The sequence below is a fragment of the Aulonocara sp. 'chitande type north' Nkhata Bay genome, linkage group LG4 (genome assembly GCF_057382095.1).
Source record: "Aulonocara sp. 'chitande type north' Nkhata Bay isolate Kocher_YH1m ecotype deep benthic linkage group LG4, A_spYH_male_GT1.1, whole genome shotgun sequence".
In the NCBI taxonomy this organism is placed as follows: Eukaryota; Metazoa; Chordata; class Actinopteri; order Cichliformes; family Cichlidae; genus Aulonocara; species Aulonocara sp. 'chitande type north' Nkhata Bay.
Genome location: NC_141347.1, coordinates 25,818,546 through 25,843,995, shown reverse-complemented (window position 1 = coordinate 25,843,995; position 25,450 = coordinate 25,818,546). Strand labels below are relative to the sequence as shown.

The 25,450-nt window shown below is 39.1% G+C and overlaps 1 protein-coding gene and 1 long non-coding RNA gene across 3 annotated transcripts; both read right to left on the bottom strand.

Moving 5' to 3' along the window:
- Positions 1 to 124: 124 nt before the first annotated feature.
- ndel1b (nudE neurodevelopment protein 1-like 1b) lies at positions 125 to 15,261 on the bottom strand. Of its 2 annotated transcripts, none has more exons than XM_086289400.1 (9): positions 15,222 to 15,261; positions 5,552 to 5,648; positions 3,806 to 3,959; positions 3,121 to 3,269; positions 2,889 to 3,025; positions 2,612 to 2,779; positions 2,440 to 2,531; positions 2,151 to 2,296; positions 125 to 2,015 (listed from the first exon to the last, which is right to left on the bottom strand). In XM_086289400.1, exons 2-9 carry the CDS (start codon positions 5,635 to 5,637, stop codon positions 1,925 to 1,927), a joined length of 1,023 nt encoding a protein of 340 aa, XP_086145526.1. In that variant the 5' UTR covers positions 5,638 to 5,648; positions 15,222 to 15,261; the 3' UTR covers positions 125 to 1,924. The 2 variants fall into 2 exon arrangements, with proteins under 2 accessions (XP_086145526.1, XP_086145525.1); XM_086289399.1 differs by lacking the exon at positions 15,222 to 15,261 and adding an exon at positions 7,832 to 8,022.
- Positions 15,262 to 21,474: 6,213 nt separating this feature from the next.
- LOC147332722 (uncharacterized) lies at positions 21,475 to 24,900 on the bottom strand. The gene is made up of 5 exons (XR_015128942.1): positions 24,853 to 24,900; positions 23,262 to 23,524; positions 22,997 to 23,168; positions 22,492 to 22,612; positions 21,475 to 22,187 (listed from the first exon to the last, which is right to left on the bottom strand). It is a non-coding gene; the product is annotated as an uncharacterized LOC147332722 (long non-coding RNA).
- Positions 24,901 to 25,450: the final 550 nt, after the last annotated feature.

Sequence of the window (25,450 nt, the reverse complement as noted above, 5' to 3'; positions counted from 1 at the left end):
AGGATACTTCAACACAAAGGCTGGAAGAGCCAGAGATCAAACCATCAACCTTCTGATTAGTAAACAAAACCACTATATCTTGATTCACTACTACTGTGTACATTTCAAAAAAACACAAAAAAAAAACAACAACACATCCATCATATCAATCTTTATTTAAACAATTTGATATCATAATACAATGGGCTTAACCACCGTACAATAGTAAAACCCATTATCCGAACACATGCCATACAGAATCTGAAATAAATAGGACCTTATTGCCAAATGTCAATATCCACAAAGTGGTAGGCAAAATTGTCATCTATACAAGCTATACACCAACTATAGAACCAATTTAAGTAACAGGCTCCTATTGTGCCCCAAGTGGCATCAAATGATCAACTAACAATGAATACAAGTCTTTGTGTGAGCCTTTAGGGTGCAAATTGGTGACGCTGAGGAATTAAAGATATGTAAGTGAGGGGATGCAGAGCCAAATATGTAAAAATGTAAGTATTGCCAAAATAACATTATAGTTGTTGTTATTAATGCACCATAACTCCAGATAAAACTGAGGGAAAAAAAAAAAATCCTTGAGTCAGTTTTAAGCAGTTTGATTTGTATGAGCCAAAAATGACACCCATCAATAATTAATAGCTGCTAACTCCTAACATGTCACAATGAGGTAATAAGCCTGGAACGACACACAAAAAAAAAAATCAATACATTAAATATTATAAAAAGGCAATACTGTTCTCTTGAAAAAACGTCAGTGGACGTCTGCAGAGGAATACACTCGACAGCAGCAGAAACCTGTAAATTCAGGTTTAACCCAGAGGGGAGAACAAGCTGATATTTCCACAAGCACTCCAGACATCAGCCAGTAACAAGAGGAACAACTGCAGCACGGCTACATGGCTTTAAACAGTCAACATTCATTTCGGTCATTCTTCAATTTAAACACATGCAAGAAAAAAATAAAATAAAATCATACAGGAAAATTTCACTTTAAAGTATACTGTGAGATAAATTAGTTAATGTGAACATATCCCTTTTTAAATATAGAAAAATCTAAACAGAAATTAGTTTAACTGTGCAATGCAATGAAACAGAAAAGGAAGGAAAGTTCAAAGGAAGCTGTGGTCTCTCATAGACCAGTTGTCAAGGATGAGTCTTCATATGAACTGTGGAATCACCTAGGTAACCGTGCCAGTTCAAAGTTGACATCTTAAGGTCAAAACATTGCAGTGACATTCATTCAAGCACAGTGCAGTACAGCTTTAGGCACAAGCAAGAAGAGAATGTGGTAGGAACACACACCAGTCAGCCACAACATTAAAACCACTAAAAGCTGATGTGAAAAATGATGATCACCTGGTTACGAAGCACTGTTCTGCTGCAAAGCCCCAGGTACTAAGCTTAACCTCATGGTATATCACTCCCTGATGGTAGTGCCCTTCCTGCTGGAAGAGAACACACCCAGCCACACTCCAAAACAGCTCCTAAACTGCCTGAGAAAGAGTATAAGGCATTGATCTCCAGAGTCCCCAGCTCCCAAACTTACTGAACATCTGTGTGGGAGGCACCAGAAACATCTGCTTCCCGTGCTCCCCAGACACCACAGCTGCTCCAGAAGCCCACCAGGTCCATGCCCCGATGGGTATATACACAATATAGGAAAGTGCTTTCAATGCTTTTTTGGCTGACTGGTGCAAATGACTGCACCTACTCACAGATGCACTTAGAGCTGCAAAACAGACACAAGCCTCTCTTGCACACACCGAGCTAAAAAATTCACACATCACTCCAGCTCTGTTTTCATTCACTCACACACTTACACACACATACACACACACACACATACACACCCTCTGTGTTCCCAGACTGTGTTGAGGAGATAAGAGTTTCTTTAGAGCTTTCTCTGGCTTGAGGAGCTCCTCAATCACACACTCAAAGGCAGCATGCCCGGTGGAGACAGGGCTCTGGATGGTGTCATGGAAGTCAAGGTGCTGGGGTCCAATCCATTAACAGTGCTGCAGATGTCAAAAGACATACTCAACATTAGCAAAGATATACACACAGCCGGGGCATCCGATTTTAACATCAAACTAAATAACAGAAGGACAAACAGACAGGGAAAGGAGAAAAGCACATGCTAAAAGACTTACGTTTTGTCGAAGTAGGTAGCATGTAGTGAGTGAGAGAAATTGGTGGCATTGCTGTTGAGAAGCATGCTTTTGTCTGTGGAGTAGTTTTTTCTTGCTGCCTGGTCTTTGGCAAAGTTCCTACAGGCAGCAAGTTTCGACTCCAAAGCCTAATGACAAAACAGGAAATCTCAAATTAGCATCATCATAATTATCTTTCCTTTTAGCGTCGCTGAAAAGACTTGCTCCTCAGTGCAACATGTGCAGAGCTGTTAAAATGTAAAGCCAAAACAGTAAAGTGAGTAACACCTACCCCGACTTTTCTCAGAAGGTCGCCAACAATGTTAAGAGCTGAGATTCTTGCAGAGGGAGTCAGAGACGAGTTACCGCAGCCGTTGGTCAGTGCTAGGACATATAAGCCAGAGTTAACTCATATTACAACTTTTACTCAAACAAGAGGAAAATGGAGAAGGAATAATTCTAACCTTTGGGGCTGATAAAAGAGTGCTCTATATTCTTTCCTACAGGTGTTGCTGGGAGGGATAAAGAGGCTTGTACAGCTGAATCAATCTTGTCTATGTCTAAAGTGGGTGAGCTGGGTGCTGACATCCTGTCTGTGGTCCTTTCGCGCACTGCCAGCTCCTGCCTCAGGTCTAAAGAAGGAAAACAAAAAAGAGAGAAAGTTAAGAAACACCGGCTCTTGCACAAATGATGCACGGCCCAGAAAGGGGAAGAATTCATTTATGTGGGCTTTATCTTTACCTCGTGCTTCATCTTTCAACCGCTGCACAGATACAAGGAGAGACTCTTTCTCATCCAGTTCACTCTCCAGAAAGGCATTCCTTTCAATTGCCTGGTTCAAACGGGTCTCAAAGTCTTCAAGAGACACTATTGTAGCCCTACACAAACAGTGATAAGTATTTTATGAGTGCTGACATGTTTGAGGTAAATGCTAGAATACAAACAGAATTTGCACATTGCACGTCATTCTCACCTTTTTGCTCTCTCGAGGTCATCGTTGGCCTGTTCAAGCTCTCGGACATATTTATGGAGTTGATCCTTGATGCTGCGAGTCTGTCCCAGGTCGTCCTCTAGCAAAGAGATCTGTTTATAACTCTGGGCATATTGCTGCTCCAGCTTTTCCTGGAAGACATGGAAAATGTGCAGATAAGAGAATAGTGAGTCTATAAAGAGAAACAAGGACAACAAAGACGCTACTTGATGAGGAATCTAGTTTAAAAATAAAGTTTTATCCACTACAAAGATCAGCATCAGTCAGAACGAATCTCAGGACGGTCACAAGGTTTCAAAGAACATCGTTGTCCGACAGTTGTTAAAGGAAGGCATAATTTATGAGCTCTCTGGTGTAGTTGTACAGTACAGTCACCAATGTGCATAACCAAACAAGCACACTGAAACCAGTGTTCATGTCTACTGTGATAAGAACTAGGCTTGCCTTGCAGTTTTCTATTTTCTTCTTCTTTATCCTGACATCCTATTAAGAAGTGCTGGAGGATTACCTAAGAAAACCCAGATTAACACCTACCATACAAATGAGGCATTAGACCTTGTGTGCAGGATCCAACAAAGATCAGATAACCTCTTAGGTAATCACAAATGACTTTATTAGTGTTCTAGCCAAAGGTAAACGCTTAATGAAGATCAAAAAGGCCCGTTACCTTGAGGTTGGAAACCTCATTCTTTAGCCTCTCGTTTTCACTCTGTAGGTCTCGAAGACGTTGTTCAGCTTGACCAAGTTGTGCCTCCAACTCAGCTTCCAGTTCTCTGCTCCCCTCCTGGAACTCCTGCAACTCCTCTTGGGCTTCATGGCAACTAAATGGCAAAAATACAGAGAGAGTGGGTAAAACCATAAACGGTCATTGTGATAAAAGCTTTCCTGTTCATCGTCCCCCATTCAGTTCTGCACAGCTAACCGGCTGAATGACTGTGCCTATGAGCTCTAGAAAACTGACAGACCTTTGTCCTGCAAGCTGAGCCAAGCCAAGCATGTTCTAGCAGCTTTCTACCCCACTAATGGCCAGAAATAAACCTGTATGAAAGCCAGTTACAGGTTCGTATTTGTAGTCTGGCCTCTGTCAAAGAGGAAATAAGGGTTCAGCTCAGCATTGTCGAGTTAAGCATTCTAAATATACAGCTCTGAAGAGACAGCTGAACTGTGACAGTAGCTGGTTCAAAAATAGGTGAGAAGAACAGGCATGCTGCCATGCATCTCCAGAGTGGAACAGGTTAAAGGTCACAAGCAGGGAAAAAAAACAGGAGGATAAAAGTTATGAAACAGGATGTTTTTACACACTAAATATTGCATAAAATAGTAATTATTTGTAAATGCATTTATGTAAAGGTAGAAAAGAGAGGAAAAGGCTTCTTAATATAATTTATTTTTCTCCTGCCGAGCTGACACTTGGTAACACTGGTCAGCTGACTCTGTGCTGGGATAATGCCTTCACAGTGGCTCCACAGAGCACTGAAATGCATGAATCAGTTGTGTGTTCGACACATACCAGCATCACACATGGTGCTTGATCAGCAAACACAGGGCCCTGTAACATAACTATGTAACCCTAATAGATTAAATTGGCCAATAGTATTCCATACATCAGAATGAAAAAAAAGTTCTATTAATGATAATGATAAACAATGTTGCGGTTGCCTTGTAAATAAACTCAAAATAAAAAGTTTAAAAATATCACTTCAGTGGAAGGATATTCTGAGAAAATGCATGCCCTAAAAACTGCAACACACTATGGCAAATCTACTTGAAGCCACTTTTCTTTCCATGCACTGATGTTTTTTTCCACCATGTGCCCACAGGAATGTCTCAAAGTAAGCAGGACTTTAACCCCTGCTGTGCACTTTTACACTTCTTCTCATAGACTGTACGTCCACAAATAGGAAAGGAAGACTAAACAAATGTCAAATGACACTCTTAAGTGACACTAATGCCCATCCTGTGGCCTGTGTCATTTCCTATTGAGTAAACCATGAAGTTTGTCAGTGCTGATTTCATTACTCTTTTCTGGCCATTTGCCTTATACGGCTAAACACAGCCTGTGTGGAAACTTTTGGCACAAAGTTATTATGTAATCACATCTTTCAAAACTACTGCGCAAACCACATAGTCAGCAAAACAAAGCAGCTGCTTATTATGCAAGGATGAGCATCTACTGTCCCCAAAAGCTGTCTTTCATCTTATGCTATATTTGAAGAATCGCTGTCATTCGATTTCCAACTCCGCTTTCTTTCAAGACAGTATGTTATGTAACCTAATTTTGGCTTAATATCAAACTGAAATGAAAAACTCACACAGGCCTGTTCTTTGAAGAAATGAAGCCATACACACCAACTCATACCATAAATAAATTCAGGCATGCATTGCTGTCAGATGCGACACAAATGCCACCTACCTTTTCTTATATTTGAGGGCTTGGGACTTCCAGTAATCAACCTCCTCATCCTTTGACGAAAATTTGGGAATCATCTCTGTGTCCATGTCAGGGCAACCTGAGGATTGAAGGCACATTTGTATTACATTTACAGATTTTTTCAGTTAGATTAGAATCAGTAAACGGACAGCTCAGCAGTTTTGCCATTTGCATCCTCTGACATGTTAAATCAAGCGGAGCACATTCCGTTCTTATCTCAGAGCAGAGCCACCATCAAACATTCTCCTCATTCATCACTGGAGAAGAAAGGCCCTATCTCAGCGACAGACCATCCTGACCGCGTAACCCTGTGGGATGAGGTCGTCCATCCTCAGTTACTCATAAATCAACAATGCTAAGAACCCCCCCCAACTTAAGTACAGTTTGAAGCAATTACTTCCAAATACCACAAATAATTGATAATAACGTGTGCTCAGTGTGCCAATGCCTTTATATACCTGGGAAATCTTCAGTGTTATGTGCATTAAATTATTAAGTTTTAACCTCTTAGCTCGCTCAACTCATGCAACCTCAACATGACGAGTTCATTTGCTAAAAAGATCAACATGTGAGTCCAGTTCTTACATTTTTCGCAAGTGGGTACGTTTTTCATCTTCCTTCCTGTTTGCAGAGTTACCACTTTAACAGACAGTCGTTCCTCTTTTCTGGTGAGCAATTCAACTCTGATGTATATGGACCTACGCAGCTGTTGTCAGGGAATCATTAAACACATCTGGAAAGAGCTGCTGTTGGCTTCATGTGTGGGTCTGGTGAAACAGCTGCCAAAACCAGCACTACCACTGCTGTAGCCCCGGGAATATTTATAATCTGGCCCTGGATTTTAAGGATTTCCTGCAGATAGGACCAGCAGCAAGTGGACATGACACAGGAAAACCCTGAGCTGAAATCAAATGTGCTCTGATTTTTGTGTAAACTGCCTCGACAAAAGTCTCCTATAAAATAAATAAATAAAGAGAATCTAGTGGCTTGCTTGGCTTGGGCCTGGGTGTTGCTTCTAAGTCTAGACTCAGAGAGATGATGACTTTGACTGCAGTTTCCTTTACAGCATTCCTCAGAGATGCCGTCATGAACAGCTTCCCGTCTATAAGACCCTCACGTGTTAGCGCGCTGCAGACCATAATAACGAGGGGGTAACAGAAAGTAAGGGAAATTTTTCAAAGCTTCCTCTGACAAAACATGCTGGATGTCAGGAGACCAGACACAACACTCTAGGGAAGTACCTAAAAAGTTTCTTTTGATTTACTAGACAAAGATCAAACACTACACATCTCTCTCAATGCTAGGATACAGAGGCTTGAAAGGGATCTGGTGCTTTCTGCTAAATCTTGTAGCCCATCAAAGCCCTACACAGGACAATAACCCAAAGTCATATCCTGTACCAGGTAAAAGCAGAGACAGTCAGAACAGGATAGCTCCTGTTATTTTTCATTTCCTTTGGATAGCTCTCTGGTTCATCCCTGGATCTGTTTGTCTACTGCAACAACACCGCTACAGACATGGCCCGAATCCAGCAAAGATCTGGAAATTACAGACAAGGGAAGGCAAGTAAAGAGAGTGCTTCCTTTTCCACATTTGTGTCTCTGTTGATGCTGACAAAGTCACTTTTCCCCCCTCCTGTACAGAAAAATCCTACATTTTTCTTCAGATTCCTTCTTGAAGTTTTGCTGGTTTGTATAGCTTTATAGGGTGTGGTGGCACAACCCCTGCCCTGGGTCCATATTTTGGTCTCCATGTTATGGATTAGCCCACCATACAGACAAACATGTTTAATGAGACAAAAAAAAGCGTAAGATTCAATAAAAAGCATGAGACCAAGAACCTCTTATCGATTATGTGACGGCTGGTATTGATCTCAAATGTATCAAAAGGTCTAATTCAGCCCAGCAGCTACAGGCTGTGATTTAACGACGCTGATGATTTTTAGACGTTTGAACGTGTCGGTATCTGATAGTGGGAGGTATGACCGCACAGAGGCTCGGGCTCACGCCAAAAACTGTCGGCTCGCTCTCGCGTTACAAGTAAAAATGCAGCACACAGAACGAGCGGGATTTAAAGGTGTATGAAGCAAACATTTAAGGTGACACTTCTCGATATTTATCCCGAAATAACCATATAATCTTCGTAACGTTTAGGAGAGTAGTCTAAAAAACACACACACAAATGCCTCGACAGCTGGTTACACGGACAGGTCAAACACTAAAAACGCGTTAGAGGTCAAATTTAAGAGATTTAAACGGCTACCTGCTCATGTCAAGTCGGTCTACTGTTGTCTTCCGTAGCAGCGAGTCGATTTCCAGCCGGTAAAACACCCAACGATAAGCAGAGCTCCTCTTTGCCGGGCCTCGGGTGATACTGACGTTTCCCAATGAGGTAACTGAGCTCTGTTTAGGAAATTGCCAACGCGTCTCCCGGAACCAACGTAAATCCTGACAGGGGCGTACGTGATGACGTGATTTCACGTTACATCACACGTAGGCCTGCTCCTGAAATAGATCTTCGCGATTTAACCACACCACACCCTTTTTTCGGACTGAACCTCCACTAAACAATAACTTTTTTTTTCTATTCCATGAAATGTCGTCAAATAAATAGGCATGATTATCAAACCCCTGCCTATCAAATAATTCAAGAAGAAAAAACAACAAAAAGGGCAAATATCAAACATAAAATAAAAAAAAAATTAAAAAACTTAAGTAAATAGCATGTAAAGAAAAAATTGTTCTTTTTCACACAAACTACATAAATGACTGTTAAGCTTAAAGCAATCTCAAACTTACAGTACATGGACAAATATCATTGATTATCATGAAACGAACTAACAAATATATAAGATAACAAATATATGTGATAAAGATATCTTTGATGCTTCGTCAGCTTTATTTGTAAAACTGCTTAGTACTGTGATACCTTAGATTGGCCTCTTGTACACCAAGTGATGTGGCCTTTTTTAAAATCTCAAATTATTATTATTTATAACATTTATGTGAACTGTGGTGATACAAGAGAACGGAATACCAAATTGGGACAAGACAGTTCAAGAAACCTTTTTAATTTGAAGTCATATATCTATGTTCGTCTTGATAGGATGTACCTTTGAAATAGGTCTAGGTGACAGGCCTAGGTGGTGTGACCCACTACAATGGTCCTGATTTCTCAAGTGGCACCTTGGGAAAATGAATTGTGTTCCTGATGGATAAATATTGAAAATCTTTGAAGAATACTCATAAAAAGCCCCATATGACAACTGAAACTGGAACCAAACACGCAAACCAAAACTTCACAACCAGGGGAACCAGTCAGTCACGTCACTGTTCCCACTGGCAACAGGACCTGTTTTACATAGCAGCTCGTCTCTCCACCTCAGGGAGGATTCTGATTTGCCTCCACTCCAGGTGTAGGTGAGGGATAGTCAGGGAACAGGAATCGGAAATGACTATTCAAAACAAAAGCAACCTTGAAAATTGTCTTAAAAAGCACTGTACGTGATTTTAAGGGCTTTTGTAGTGCCCTGTCATAACACACGTGGTCTTACGTAATATGCTGTAAACAGATGTTACATATATACAAAGGAATTTTTAACTAACACTGGTAAATTAAGTTAATTGAGGGTTATACCATCATGGTTAAATGTTTTACATAATCTTATAGTCCGAGTTGCCTTTGAAACATTTACATTAGTATTTCATTCTTTGCTTGTTAAACACAGAATACTAACAGGACTTGTTAAGGGCCCCTGGATCCAACCTGGGGTGGATTTCTTACTTGCCTCTATGTTGTGACCTACCTGCCTTACTCATCTCGATCATGGAGGTGGCACATTTGTGCCAAAGGAATGGAAAAGTTCCAGCAGGGATAAATGCAGTTCTGGAAATTGTCTAAGAATAGACTATGCCTGATTTTCAGACTCTATAGATGTGCCTATAATTTTTAGAGTATATAATTTATTTAATATTTATGTACTAGTGTGTCCAATTGTTAAAGATTGCCACACTAAGTAATCCCTGCTGCTACAGATTCCTGACCTCTTTTACCATGCAGCTTTCCCCTCTACCCCAGTGGGGAATTCCCTCATGACAGGTTACCCAATTCCAATGACAACATAAATAATTCATTTCTACACTCAAATACAGCACATATGAACACTTTAGAAAATAGTGCCCAAAATGTAAGACTGTAAGAAAACAATGTGTAAAACTGTTCTTTAAAACATAACATCTTTGTTCATTCACAGATTTTGTTTTAAATTGTAGAACACTTGTTAAAAACATAGATAAAAAACAAGAGCTTTTCTGCCATTGTCATCTATTACTTAATTGCTTTAATATGGTATGAATAATCAATCAGTAGGAAAAGGTGTAAAACCTATGAAAGCACAACTGAAAGTCCAAAAGTTTATGCCACTTATCTGTGAGCTTTTTAAAATGTTTTTGTTAAACCCCCAAAAACAAATCTAAGAAAATATCGGTTTTCTACGGTCGTTGGTTTTCTCCGGGAGATAACAGACCATTCATGACCCTAGTCGGGCATGATGAACACTAGAGGTCGCTAAAATTTAACTCCAAACAAAAGTTGATCAGTTGCTTTTCAGTTTTTTTTAAAAGCGTGTAAAAACAAGTATCAAATTGTATAGATATCTAATTAAAATAATTACATTCATAAACTGTCAGTTTTTCTGATGACAGCTCGTTGGGGACGCTTTTTATCTACAATAAGTCAAATATTAATGTGTAATATTTGTTGAAGACATTTCTTTGTTATGGAAAAAATATTAAAATCATCATGAACAATACGAGTGGTTATTTCTAGAACTTTGTGTATATAATTTGGCATTTATCAAGACAAGATTGTTGATTCTTGCTGTCCTGTGAACATCATCGGCGTGGTGACGTTTATTTGTTTGCCGTTTTCGCGGTCGCCTCGTGATTGAGAATATCGCCAGGTAAACTCGTGACAGTTTTTAATGTTTTATTGTTCAAGTGCAATAAGCCTGTGTTTAAGGGGACCTCACAAATGTTGCAGATTATATATTCAGTGTTTATTTGCTGGTTTGTCGGTAGCGGCTCATGAAAAGCAAGTTTGCCACACATCTTTTTCACCGTCACCAGTTAATCTGAAACACCGGTGTTCCAGATTAACTGGATTTGGTCGAACAGATGTGTGGCAGACTTGCTTTTCAAGAGCTGCTACCGACAAATCAGCAAAAAAAACAAAACAAAAAAAAACAAAAAAAAAACGCCAAAGATATCATCTGTGACCCTTGTGAGGTTAACTCAAACACACCCCGTCAGTCTTGATGCTGTTGAACAACAAAATGTTTAAAAATATTGCGAGTTTACCTGGTGATATTCTCATGCACAACGCGATCGCGAAAACAGCAAACAATTAACACCACGCCGATGTTGTTCACAGGACAGCAAGAGTAGACGATCGGGAGAATCGAGTCGTCGTTATCGTCCCCCTCGTACGTTTTATTATTCTGATTTCAGCGTTTTAACTTCTCAACTAAAGCGTGCAGTTTACTTTGTGTGAACTAACATGGACTCGAATCAACCAGCGCCACCTCTGGCCAAGTGCCATAGCCTACAGCCAAATCAACTTGTGACACATCTGCAGCTGGCTCTATCACCACTTTGAATTCTTTTCATGCACAATACACTTGTAACAAAAGAAAACCCGTTGAACTACATGAAATGCAGTTTTGCTTATTTTGAGCTTATCATACGCTTGAAGATTCCAAAATCAGCACTGCTTTTGTTTATATCATTTCACAGCAAAAACATTTGTATTCAACAAATATATTACAGATTGTTTGACTACTGTTGTCACAACACATTCTGTCAGCACAGTCAGCATTCATATGTCTATCCCTATTGTGGAATATATTTTCAATGACCTTTCCCAGGTATGTCGTGCCAGTGGTGAGAGAAGCTCAGGTGCAGAAACTGATCAGTGTGTAAGATAACCAAATTGATACCATTAGACGGAAACACCTTGAATGGGTTACTTAAACATCACTGGGTGAAATGTCACATTGATGCACCAACAGAAAACGTATAGTTCAGGTAACCTGCATGCCTTTGCACTTTAAAGAGACTGGAGCCCCTAAAGGACACATGAAAATATAGACTGATTCACAGATAAGGCTTTTGCACAGAAAACTACATTACCTGCACATTTGAACATGTTTAATTGCATCACTCAACAGCCTGACGTCAGATGAATGACTCTGACAATCTAATTTTTCCTGCAGATTGAATGTACCTTCTGTGTAAATTGGTACCATGCAGTGTTTGTGGACTTCCCCTGTAAAGAAGGCGACTACAAATGTGTGCATGCCAAATAAACATGGGGGGGGGAAAGGAGATCCCTGTGGTCTTTGCTTAATGACTGTTTTTAGTGTTGACAATCTACATTGCTGGCATTACATCTTTCAACATGTCTGTGGGTGAATTTGAATGCACTAGGTGTAAGTGCAGCCACTCAGTCTCTACTCAGTGTGACCATATGCAGGTGCAGATGTGTCACAAGTTAATCTAGTAGTAGGCTATGGCACTTAGCCACAGGTGGCAGCAGTGGACTGACGCGCCATTGGAGACTGGTCCAGCTGCTATGTGATAGTGGATCTGCTACAAATTGAAGATCATATGCAAGCCCTTAACCCTTGCATTATGTTTAAAAAAAAAAAAAAAATTTGATTTTGTTGCAGGTCATTTTGACCCGCAGTGAGTAAATCCACTCAGAATTGTCAAAAAACTGCAATAAAACAATAGCAACTTTATTTTCCATTACATAAACATGTAGGACAGACATACAACAGTTTGACTTTACATAACTATTTTTAGGAACAATTTGGTAAAGGTTTTTCCTTCCTACAAACACATTTCTTTTGAACTTGCCCGATGTTCTCGGTTTTTCAATGTTCAACATTTTCAATTTTGTCCACATGGACAGAATGTAACTGTGTGCTTTCTGCAGATGTACTTCTTGCATTTCTCACAAAAAGTGGTTGTTTTAAAACATGAATCTTCCTAACTTAGATTTAAAACAAAAAATTTCTATGTCTAGTCCAGACTCAAAAACAGATGACAAACCAATCGACACGCCTGAGCCACTCACTTTCTTAAATCCACTCACTCTCACTGGCTCTGTTTATTACTAATCACTGTGTAACTGCCATCTCCTTACAAATGTTTACTGGATTAACCACACTTATACAGACTGTCTATAACTACCAACATAGTCTTATTTTTCCAAGGCGTATTTCATTGTTATGGAAAAAGAGAATATTAAAATCACGATGACCAATTGGAGTGGTGATTCCTATTACTTTGTGTATGTAATTTAACATTTTTTGTTTTAACAGATGTAGGCCAAAAATAAATACATGATATCATTTCATTAATGTCAAAGGTTTGCATGACGCACAAACAGACAATTGAAAGGTACAGAGGTGGCGCTGGTTGATTCGAGTCCATGTTAGTGCACACAAAGTAAACTGCACGCTTTAGTCGTGAAGCAAAAACGCTGAAAGCGGAATAATAAAACATAGGAGGGGGACGTTTCCCCAGCAAGAGGAAAATACTACTAAAATTTATACATACACCTGTAGTCAACCATTTTTTACATTTGCCAACCTAATTCAGTAAATGCACAAAGAGAATTTAGAAATGTAATTATTGTCAAGAGTGAACAAGCACTGATAGTGTAATCTACAGCTGGGGCCAAACGTTTAGAGAATGAGAAGTGTTGTTTATTTACAAAGTTTGCTGTTTCAGTGATAGTTGTATATCACTTCAAACAGAGGTGATCCAGTAATGCTGCACTAATGAATTAGACTAACTATTCACTTTAGCTAAAGTTATTAAGTTAGCTAAAGAGTTGGGATGCTGTGTAAGACATAAATAAAGCTAAAATACAAAGGTTTGGGCCCCGTTTTGCATATTTCCCTACTGTAGGGGTCTCTGCAAGCATACAGAGGGGGTACTCTGAGAGGGTACAAGATGACAACTTTGGAATTCTACTAGAAACAGTCAATCATATTTGTTTGTCAAAGCTGAATTCAGGGCAAACTACGCTAAATTAGCGTTTTTAGCTAACAGCTACAATAAGCATAAAAGTTACTGTACGGCTATTATTTGTTAACATGACGCTTGTTCTTATACATTTAATACATTTATTACCAACCTGAGAGTTTATCCGCTGGTCATTCGACATGACGAATGACTTCTGAAGTCTTAATTCAGCTCAAGACGCTGTAGATTCCCGTCAGTAACACTTTCGGTCCGCTAGTAAAACTTAGTTCTATTAATCTGCGCTTGAACCGGATGTAAGTTCCAAAAAACTGAATTTTGGAACTGAAATTGAATTGTAGAACTGAAACTGAATGGTGAGAAGTGAAACTGAAATTATTCGAGAGCTGAATTTTTAAAGGATAAAATGCAGTTTCAATTTAGTGATGATCATTTTCAAACCATAAATTCAATTTCAAATTAGACTAATTCAAATTCAGTTTTCAAAAGCATTCATTCAAGTTACAATTCAGATTCAATCTGAGCAATTCAAATTCAAATTGAACTTATTCAAATTCAGTTTCTGATGGCACAGATTTCTGCCCATACTCAGGTTTTTATAATCAGCGACCAACTGAAACCCACGACACGCAACGATACTGCTGTCACTAGGGCTTCCTAAATGAGACTGCATTTGCCTGGTAGTGGTGATTTATTCACACTGGCACTTCAGACAAATTAAGGTAACGTGAAAAACAAGATTACTAAACATCCAGTGTGCTGTAATCTCTCTACCAGACATCAGGCGAAATGATGTGTGGTTGCTCTCCATTACAACTCAGTCATCAACATGCTGGTGACCATCAAATGCTGAGCCCTGTCTTCTGATGTGTTACAGCCATAAAGACACCAGAAGCCCTCAAGTTTCTTACAGCAGACAACCCACACGAAGAACTGACACAGGAGCATCATATAGCGGCACTGGTGCAGTTCACAAGTCCAGTATTAAAAAACAACCCCCCCCCCCAAAAAAGGCTGATTTCCTGCCAAAACCTTTGACTTCTCCACAGAACGGTTTTGTCTTCAAATAGGCTCCAAGTCTGGTTAACAGAGTTTTGAATGTTTAAAGCAATGTGGTTTTCAAGAAGCAGACAGAACAAATTAAGGTTTAAAAGCCCACTGAGCCCAAGCTCCATAACTAGCAAACCCATTCCCTAACTAGTCTCAACCCTAGTCTTCAGACAGATACTTGTGGTGGGTACTTATGCACTGATTCCACCAGAGCCAAAAGGCAACCAGAAACTGGCAACCTTCTGGTAACCAGGGAAGTGCTCCCAAGACACTTTCTTTAGCCACGTTCTCCATTGCAATAAAGTGAAAACAAGCTGGTTGATCTCCTATTGAGATCAGCCCCTTCAACCTACAAGAGGAGCTTGGCTCATGTCTAATATAGTATACAAATACAGGCCATTTACTCAGTAATAGATACAAAAGGCTTTTGACAAAAATCTTTGAAAACCCAACAAAATAAGGACTACAGCCAGAGTCCTCAAAAGCAGAAATATTGACAAACGCTAAAATGACAAGTCAAATTGGTCATTATCAGTAAATAACACTCAAACCTTAACGAATGAATTGAAGACACAAGCGGAGACACCAGGTATGCGGAGACACCAGGTATACCGATCCACACAAGAGCTTGACTGAAACAAACCAGCACCAATTCTAAACTAAACCACCAGCCCCACCAAAGAAAGTTGATGTCACACCAACTGAGAATAGACAGCAGTGAACACATGATCCAGCTTTTAAAGACTGAAGGCTCAGGTGAACTGGATTAACTGATGACCATCTAATTTCAGCTAATTACCCTCCAGAGTTTGAAGAGTGGGAGGGGCTCCACACTGAGGTTCATTTATACATAAAACTAACAGAATTAAGTTCTCCTCCCAGTGTATTAAAAACTATATTTTTATTGAGCTCATTTGTCATTTCTTTAATCAAGTACTTTTCATAGTTTTGATTCTTATTCATCTTATAATGGCAGTATTTCAATCTTTTAAACCTGTTTAAGTCTAAAAATATATATTTAAATCAAAAGACTAAATGTGTTTTGCTTCTTTATAAAAAGTTAACATTTATCACATTTTCACAGGTTAACTCTGACCAGTCATAACAGTCCATTTCACACACATCTTTATATCATCCACTGCTGAGAAACTTCTGAAACATGAAGAAACTTTCCTCAACGTCAAACTGCTCTGGTTGAAAATTGTGAAGAAACAGACCACCTGTATATAATAGTTGTGTTTTTCTAGCTTTTCTTTTTGTTGTATAAAGATTTTCCTCATTGCTGCACAAAATGTAACTATTGAGGATGCCGTCACTTCATGTTGCAAATAGAGCTGGGCGATAGAACGATAACGATATGTATGTATATGTATTGCTGTGTGGTTGTTGTTGAAATGGTTTTGTGAGCTTTAATCTGAGAATCTGGCGTTTCTGGCAAAACACAGTTATATTTAAAAGTCGATTCAGGATTTAATGAATTGATATCGCTTTATTCAAGCTACTCACCTCACACTTCCACCTACACTTTCAACTGGACCACGGCCGATCAGAGAGGTCCCGCCCCTTACTATCTCTGATTAGTTTAGTCTGATTTGTTGTTGACCACAGGGAAGGTTGCAGATTTTTTTTTTTTTTTTTTTTTTGCTACCCGAACAGTTGGTCGCACAGGTGCAACCAAATATGCCACCGTGAGATAAAAAAAAATCAGCACTACTAGGCAAAAGAGGCCTCCACAGATGAGCTGATACGCCGTACACCCCGGAGCACGGTCCTCGGTTATATTGACAGTAGTACAGTTGTCTGTGGTCTGTCTTCCTTGCCTGTTTCCAGTGGAAATATGCGATTCACTTGCAGTAACTGTCTGTTCAGCGCCTTGCTGAGAAATTTCTCTCAGGTGTGGTGACACCCAGTTACCTCCGTGGCACACAGCACCTGTGGAGGTGTGCGGCACTAACTGAAAACAACCCACAGGGAGAAGAAGAGGGGCCTCCTGTGTGTGGCCTTCATCTGCTGCCAGGTTTTCGCCGTCTTCCTTCTGTTCATCATGATTAGTGGGGTGACAGCAGAGAGGACAAACGATGGATCCTTCAGTCTGAGCGACCACCAGTATTTTACTCAGGCAGTCCTGGCAGAGGACATGCCTGCAGACCAATGTGCTTTTTGCAGCCAAAATAGTTTCAAAGCATATGGAGCCCTCCTGTGAGGCCTCGTGTCTGTTTTCCTGTGTCAGTGCCATTTTCCTGTTCTAGAATTTGTAGGTCACTTGTACACTGCAGTGCTCTTCAAGTTCTTCTGTTCTCAGCACAAGACTTTCTGTCCTTTTTTAATTGTATAGGGAGCAGGGGCCTGTACAAAGTGATGGGAAGGGGTGGCACCGACCCCACCCTCAACCACTTTCCCAAATCTGATGTCTTGACTTGGTGACCCACTAAAATTCACTAAAATTTTGAAATCATAAATAACATAATGTTTTGTAATTACATTTTTATCAAATATTTTAAAAAACATTACATATTTAAATGCAGTTTTCCCCTGAAATGCTTGAAAATGGTTCAGTCCAATCCCCAACTCTAAACACAGCTGTATGAGTGTTGTTGAGCCAGTATCTCTGGTAGTGAACCCTCAAAGGTTATCAATGTTGTTTGTACCTGAATGTGTTCGTATTTTAACCCTTTAAGACCTACCATAGAACCAAGTCCGCTAGAGCTTATAGTATATTTTTACATGCTGTGGAGCCATTTTTTGGAGCATTTCAAGTTGCTGTACATCAATACAACTATTATAGCCCAAATTTTAATAATATGTCTGCATTAAGTGCATAGTAATTACATAAATTGCAAAAAAGTGCAATAAACTACAAAAAAATTGAAAATCGTTTTTGATTTTTTAACATATATTTCTAGTTAAAGAAATTTAAGAGGCTTATCCCTCAAAACTGTAAATACAAAAAAGTTGCACAAACTAGTTTCCCACCAAAGGAAATTTATTTTAAGTGTCTTCATAGTTTTATTTTTGAGATACACCAATTTTCATTTACTGCAGGAAAAACGAAAAAATATATTATAGTGCAAATTTGCAAAATAACAGCATATGCATCAAAATAAAATATTTCCAGCAGTGCAATATGAGTCCTCAGCATCCCAGAAACAACACAGAAAGTCATAAAGTCAAACATAACTTTTAAAAACACAAGTATAGGCTCATAAGGCCACGATGGTAAAAAACGACATTTCCGCAAAATGACGTCACTTCCGGTTTCGGGCAGGTCATGCGGTCATGTGATAGTTCACGCTGATGGACGTAGGAAGTGTTACAAACAGCTGATCGGATCGGCAAAGCGTGTTTCTGGAATATTATGTTTTTGTTGCTGCAAGTGCTTTTTATGCAGTTTTTGCAAAGCTATATGTGGAAAGAAACCGTGACCTAGGACAAGCTGATGGCATAAGATGTAAGTACAACTCCTCCGGTTTCATATGCAAAAAAAATTATTGCGCTAGCTTACGTGGTTGCAGTGCTACCGGGATTTAAAAATAGTTACGCAAAATGGAGCGTGTCCGCTCCAACCGGCTTTCAATCAATCAATCCTTTATTTGTCACATGCAAATATAGCAGTCCCTCTGAATATGGATTTGAACAAATGACAGACTGGCTGCCTAGGACTTTAAACAGTAGTCTTTAAAATAAATTCAGCAACTACTAGTGCTATTAATAACAATAATAGTTATAATTATCATTGCCTTTCGGTCATTATTTATGGTTTTCCAAAGCACCATAAGTCACAAAATGCTTAGAATTACATCAAACTGGGTTTTAAATTACTTATATTATTGCTTGATGTCATCACAGTATCATTTGTTTGTGTCATCTCATAGATGCAGGGTATCAGGGTATTTGTTTCTTTTCATTGAGTTTCATTAAGTTTCTCATGTTGGGCTGGGACATTAGGCTCCATGGTTTTTGTCCTCCACATGGAGTTGTTTTTCTTTTTTTCTTGTAGTCTGTTAGCCGTCTTCATTTAACCTTTGATTCCAAACTCTTTTTGTTTGTCTTGATTTTTTAACTTGAAACACTGCAAGTGTCTCAGGGGAAAAGCCTAGCTGGACCGGCTGGACAGACAGAATCACATCACATAGAATCACATTAATCCTTCCCAACTGCTTGTCTATGGACTGTGGGAGGAAGCCAGAGTATCCAGAATGAACCTGGTACATGCAAACTCCACACAATGCAGCCACACAGCAAAATCGCCAGTGTTAAATTGACACTGTGAGTGTTAAATTTAACACTAGAAAAGTGTCTATATGTGTCCACTCTTTTGAGTGTTAAATTAACACTTTTCAAAGTGTTATATTTTTAACAACGAGCTAGTGTTATTTTAACGCTGCACAGAGTTAAAAATTAACACTGAGTAACACTGACCAGTGTCAAAAATATTCTACACTGGTGTTAAGTGTTAAAAATTAACACCGAATAGTGTTGGTGGTACTTTACACTAGCCCTGGTGTTAAAAAATTCAACTCTGAATAGTGTTAATTTTCTAACACTAACACTAGTGTCAGTCAAATCATTAATACCACCAGATTACAATAAACTCCCATTAATCTCTGATATCTCTACTGCTACAATTAACCCCCAACATCCACCCATTACAAAGAAATACAAGACATTAACGTTCCAAAATACTTTGTATTCAGATACACCACAAGTAAACAAGTCATACAAAATTACAGTATGGGACAATGTACATTTTGTCATCAGTGCCATTTGAAAATTGCCTATCATAAGGTCTATAGTACACCAGATCATCTACAGAGATCAGTGCAAAGACATCTAATCCATCCTCAATAACAAATGCATTTAAGTGATCATTGAAATATACTGTTGAGACCTTACAAGTTAGAAGATAAGTATTGAAATCGCTAACAATTATACTGACAATCTTACTGAACAAAGGCATCTCATTTTCAACACCAGAACAAACATACATCCCAACTTGATATTCTGTACCATAACTTTTGACCCAGGAAGTTGTAGAAACAATAGAAGAAACATCAAACATTTTATTCAGTGCTTCACTGCCTTTTAAGCTGCTGGCCAAGACTTCATTAATGGGGCCGAACTGTAATCTTTTAAAATAAAAATTTTCAAAATGAAAGGCTAATTGATTCTGATGTTTTTTTACTAGTGTTTTTGTGATTTTTTAAAGTTCTTTACAGATCTTTTGAAGAACTTGTGCTTTGCTTCAAATCTCATGCACCACATATGTATGAGTGGCCCAATTTTTCTAATGCAGCGTGGGTAATGGATCATTAGGTGGTGCTTTGGAATCAAATTCCGTTCTGGAAAGAGAGATTTGAAAGCCTTGTGATGATCGGCAATCAGATGTTTCAAATAGCAAGTCATGCCATGAGTTATAATGGGTGAAAAAACAATGTTCACAATTTGAACTAACAAAAGTAGCAAGTTCCAATGTCCATCATTTCTGCAAACGATATCTCCAAAAATCAATGGGCTATTCCGCAAAAGACACCATGACTGCACAGCATTAAGCCCAAGATCTTTGCTGTTGTCATCCAGTTTTAGCCCACCTGGCCTGTTCCTTCTCTGTGCATATCCGTAGTTAAAGCTTATAATTCTCTGTGACAATGAATTCAAGGATATCAAAGAGGTCTTAATCAAGTACTGAAACACAAGCTTTAACTCATACTGCACCACTCCCTCTAGTAGATCATGCATTATGTCTACAGCATAGTTGTCTGAAATATGGAACAGCCGAAGTGAATTGAGTAAACAATTTCTTTTTACACCAAATGTTGAGGCCAAAGCAGGATTTTGTTGAATGGCACCACAGTGTTTGTAATGAAGTTCTTTGGAACGCAGTGTTAAGCCTACATGATCTTCACTAAAAACTGACTGCAACTCTGTCTTATCAGTTAAACAAAATCTACAACAATAGTTTGCACTAAATGATTCAACAAAACCAAAAATGCTATGTAAAGCCAAGTTGTCACCTGTAATCTGAAAAAGCGAACCTCTCACAGGTGTGGCTGAAAAGGGCACTTGCATTCCTTCAGCCTCTAAAATCTTTAGATCATCAACAAGTGGCTTTAGGATAGGATCAAACCCATATTTTTTTAAGTCTTCTGAATGAAAAAGGGCTACAAGATGAATGTTCATCACCACAGAATTTAACTCTGGTGGCAAATTTCTCAAAACAAAATAAATACAACCAAGTTTGTGCACCCCCTTTTTTGAGCCTAAAGGATTAGCAGTTTCAAAATCGTCATAGTAGAGCTGGATCTGGAGAGCATGTTCTTGTTGTGAGAATAAACTGTGATTTTTGAAGTAGGAGCCGTCATTTAAATCTCTGTACAATCCCTCCATGTTTAGTTTTTTTTTCTGGAAACTGCTACAAAGTTCACTGTTTCGAAACATAGATGAAAGGGATCCCATGATAGGAACGTACATGAATTTATCATTGACAGGAACTTGCCTGTATGTCCCTGTTGTTCTATCTTTGCGTACATCAAAACGCACACCAAGAACATGCTCTATGGGTTCAACTATTTTCCATTTTTGCTCAAAATATCTTATCCTTTTAGATTCTGTGTTAAGACATGAAAATGGATTTTCAAGCTGATCAAAGCAATCCTCAACTTTTTCTAAGGTTTCTCTTGATGTATCAGTTGACAAACAGTCGACAACAGATTGTTTTGCATGTGCATGGATGTCATTAACCAGTTCCTCCAATGAACCAACTAAACACTGTACAGTACTTTCAGGAACTCCTGAGGATTGTACTTGAGCAATAACAGAGCTGCACATGTTCAGTATTTGCCTTTTTTCAACTGGAACCGGTGTAGTTATTGTCATGGGATGAGCCACATTTACAGGCTGTGAAACAGAGGTTCCATCGTTAGGTACAGGCTCAAAATTGTTGATGACCTCAGAGTGAACGCAGTCTCCATGTGCTCGGAATAAGTGCCGCTTGTAACCAGAGTACGTGTGAAAGATAAATGAACATCCAGGCTCTCCACAGGTCAAACGTAAAAACTTTCCTGGGTACAAACCATGCTGGAACTTCAAATGTCTAAATAACACTGAGCAACTTGTGTGGTGTATCTTGCAAATGTAACAGATGAACATTTCCAGTCAAAGTGCTGAATAGTGGATATCTTTAAACCGTACAGTGAAGACTTCCTCTTGTTTCATTGACCCGAGGACTGTCCTTCACGCTGCCAACATCAATGCCATACACTTGATGGTCTGGATGAATGTGTAGAAGTTGTCCAATGCCTTATCAAAGGACACGGCAAATTAAAAAATGTGCCTTGAAAAGTTTTGCCTTGTCAAAACCTGCATCTCCCATCTGTGTCACACAGGGAATGACCTTTTGATCTAGGACAATGTAGAAACTTTGGGTAGAAACTTTGGATGATGTTCTTTCTTTCTCCAACCCACAGGACGAATGGCTGAGTGGGGCCAGCCTTAAGAAAAGCCTCTGTGCTACCTCCCACCTGAGGGAGAGAAAGAAACCAAGTGATTCACATTAAACAAAATTGATAATCTGATGTTGAGGCATTGCTGTTTGAAATTATGACAATATTAAAATGTTTCACTCCGCGCGCACAATTATTTTTGTTTCAATGTGTACATTTAGTTTTAATAGAAACAATGACATGTCAGTCCTGCAACACCAAGCTTGTCTGGGATAGATACATCTGCTGCAGGTTGGATCACCTTGCCATCTTAAAATATCAGCCGTTGATAATTTGCATCTGTTCTCATCAAAAGAGAAATATACAATTCTAAAAAGCATACCTTGATGAATTTCATTAGGTGGTGAGCAGCATCTGATGTGCTAATCTTTGAAGACGTCCTTCCCTTAGATGATGGAGTGAAGTGAAGCAGCAAAAGAGGGCAGCCGCCTCGCAGTCCCAAACTACAGAATAGAAATTAAGATCATCACAATTACTGTCATTTAAAGGACCACAGCAGTCATTTTTCCACGTTATGTAATACCATGATGACATTTTAGACGCCTGATAATTTTTCTAATAAGGCAGTTTTCCAGCGCCTTGGTATAAAAATTCATTTCTAGAGACTTAAAATCTTCTGGCCACCAAGTGAAGTAGATATCGAGTCATAACAATAGTAAGATTATGTAACTTTTTTTGTGTTCAAACTACATTAAATGTCATTTCAGGTTTAACATGTTTGTAAGCTTGTTTTCATACCATACAGAAATGAGTGATATATTGTGTTGTGGGAATTAAGCAAATGCTGTAAAGGCATGCAAAATCTACCATTTCCAACTTACACTTACCAGCCTCGTTAGAGTAACGCTGTGCAGAAATGAGCAGCTCATCCAATTCTGTACTCTGGGACAGATTTTTGCAATCTTTGATGATCCTTGGCTTGAAGAATGTTGGCCACTTTGCAAGGAACTTACCAGACACTTCCTCCCCAAAAAACAGCATTGTGAAGTCTTGGTCAATCTTAAACACAAAGTGTAACAACAGAAACAACACATTAACAAGAAAACAAACAAAGGAACCACAAAGCAGTCATTAAATTATTTTATGCCTTACCAAGCCAGGTGTATCCAGAAATCTTGGGAAAAGGTCCAGGACAGTAGAAGCTATGGCAGGTTCTTGAACCACTTTTTGCCTATGTTGAAATGTCACCTTCATGTTGTCTTTGACATGTTTCATGTCAGTTGAGTGCCTCTTCCTTGCATTTATCACCTGACAACGGCCTCACATTTGAACACAAGTTGCGAAGAGTCTTGGGGCTGTCTTGAAAAGCTGACTTTGATTAGTTCATCTCTTCTCGGGAACCAGCATATCACCACCTGCCAAGAGTAAAATAAGGTCCAGCATATAACACCATTTCTTTGCAAAATATCTAGCATGTCTAGTCCCTTTAGACTGAGTTAAAATAAATTTTGTTAAGAAAAACATCCTTGGTCCATTTTTTAAGTAGTACAAGCTGTGTAACATGACTGCAATACAGTATTCTCTCAACTATCACAGGGGTTAGTAGGAACCATATTTCTATTTTATTATTTTTTATATATTTTAAGCGATAAAAACCCTCCCCACAAATATTCCTGACAATGTAGCGTTTGGTTTGTTCGTTTTTAAATTTCAAATATTGTATAACAAGACAAAACTGCAAATATGAACGCATCCCCCCCTCTCCCTCTTTAACTAACCGATGCCTTTAATTGAACTACCAAATTAACACAATGGTCCTCTCTTTCTGGTCAGACACTTTGCAGCACTTCTGCTGTAATTTTATTCATATTTAACAAAATAAAAATGCAGAAATAAGTGTACACATTAGTTTTTGACTCTCACTGAACTAACAAAGCCAATCCCTCCACATGTTTGTACTCTCTTGTTACCTCGGCCAGGTCCGCGGCTCTGAACCGTGGTAATGACACCTCTGGCCAATACGCTGGGTTGTCGGGCTTGTAGCTTTACTGTCAGCGAACACAGTGTACAGTCGAATCTTAACAGCTTTCTTACAACCAGGCACTCATTTTGGCGGCAGTGGTTATTATTATATTTACATGCGCTCTTCTTCCATTTCTCATCGGTAACAGCTCTTACTTTCTCCCTCTCTCGCGCTCAAACACACAACGGGAGGGGCAGTTCCACACGTTCTCCCCGCAGCACGGACTACACTACCCATGAGGGCCGGTAACACTCTGCCCTCATTGCCTTTATATTAAATCATTTTTGGCTAATGACAAAAAAAAGTCACTTTAAGGGCCAAATTGCATTATACTTCTTCACCTCACCTGACGTGGGCCGCAAGTGGCCTTTGGGCCACGAGTGGCCTCTGGGCCGCGAGTTTGAGACCACTGACCCTAAGGCTTTGGCAGTTTAATTCGAAAATAAATAAAAGGCATTTAATAAAAACTGAAATATATTAACATGTAATATTCATTACAGTCTGCCAATAGCCAGATTATGCTAAATGAATATTAGGAAAGAAACTGGTACTTTGCAGAGTTCTAGCTAGCAGTAGCCCAGCTTAACAAAAACAGTTAAAATTCAAATATGACACTTAAAGATGATGTATTTTGATATAAATACTATTTCTTTTACTAGTTATCATGTTACTTGTTCTAACATCAATCTAAAACTTAATATTTAACCGAATAAAACTTACCGCATCAGCAAGAAAAAATGGCGACCGAAGATTCTGGATTGCGAAGCTCCACAGGAAATGAAGGTGTGGTCTAATTTAACACCCACAGTGTTAAAATGCAGTAACGACTAAAATGTACACTTACACTTTTCAGGAATCAACTCCCGATGTGTTATTTTAACTCGATTAAGTGTTGAACTAACTCGGAACTCTGTTGAAATCTACTAACACTGAAAAATCAACACTGGCATTTTTGCTGTGCAGATGGTGGATTCCAGCCAAGGACTTTCTTGCTGTGCGACAGCAAGACCATTTCCCCCCAAGAAATGTCCCCTTCTACTGCTGTAATCTTATGTTAACTTTCTCAAATAATGCAGGTCAGCACACACATTAGTGCTGGAACTGGACTTACTTGCTTAAGTTTCAGGTTTTACGTGAATAGTGAGGCACAGATCCAAGAGATGGTCATCTGTGAGTCTTAGACCCACCCAGCATTGACATGGATTGTTTTGCTAACCTACAGCAGGTCTATCTGGATACTCAAACATCTTGGTGGAGGTGTGAGAAATGCACTAACTAGAAATGATTGTCCCACTTTTCGTATAGATTTTTTGCTGTT

What these genes read in the sequence shown, in the direction of transcription:
- ndel1b (XM_086289400.1), bottom strand. Translation starts at nt 5,637, where the DNA reads ATGGACACAGAGATGATTCCCAAATTTTCGTCAAAGGATGAGGAGGTT. An exon ending in ATGAGGTTTCCAACCTCAAG is followed by an intron (nt 3,270 to 3,805) that starts GTAACGGGCCTT and finishes CATGTCTTCCAG; the next exon opens with GAAAAGCTGGAGCAGCAATA. An exon ending in CTCTTTTATCAGCCCCAAAG is followed by an intron (nt 2,532 to 2,611) that starts GTTAGAATTATT and finishes TATATGTCCTAG; the next exon opens with CACTGACCAACGGCTGCGGT.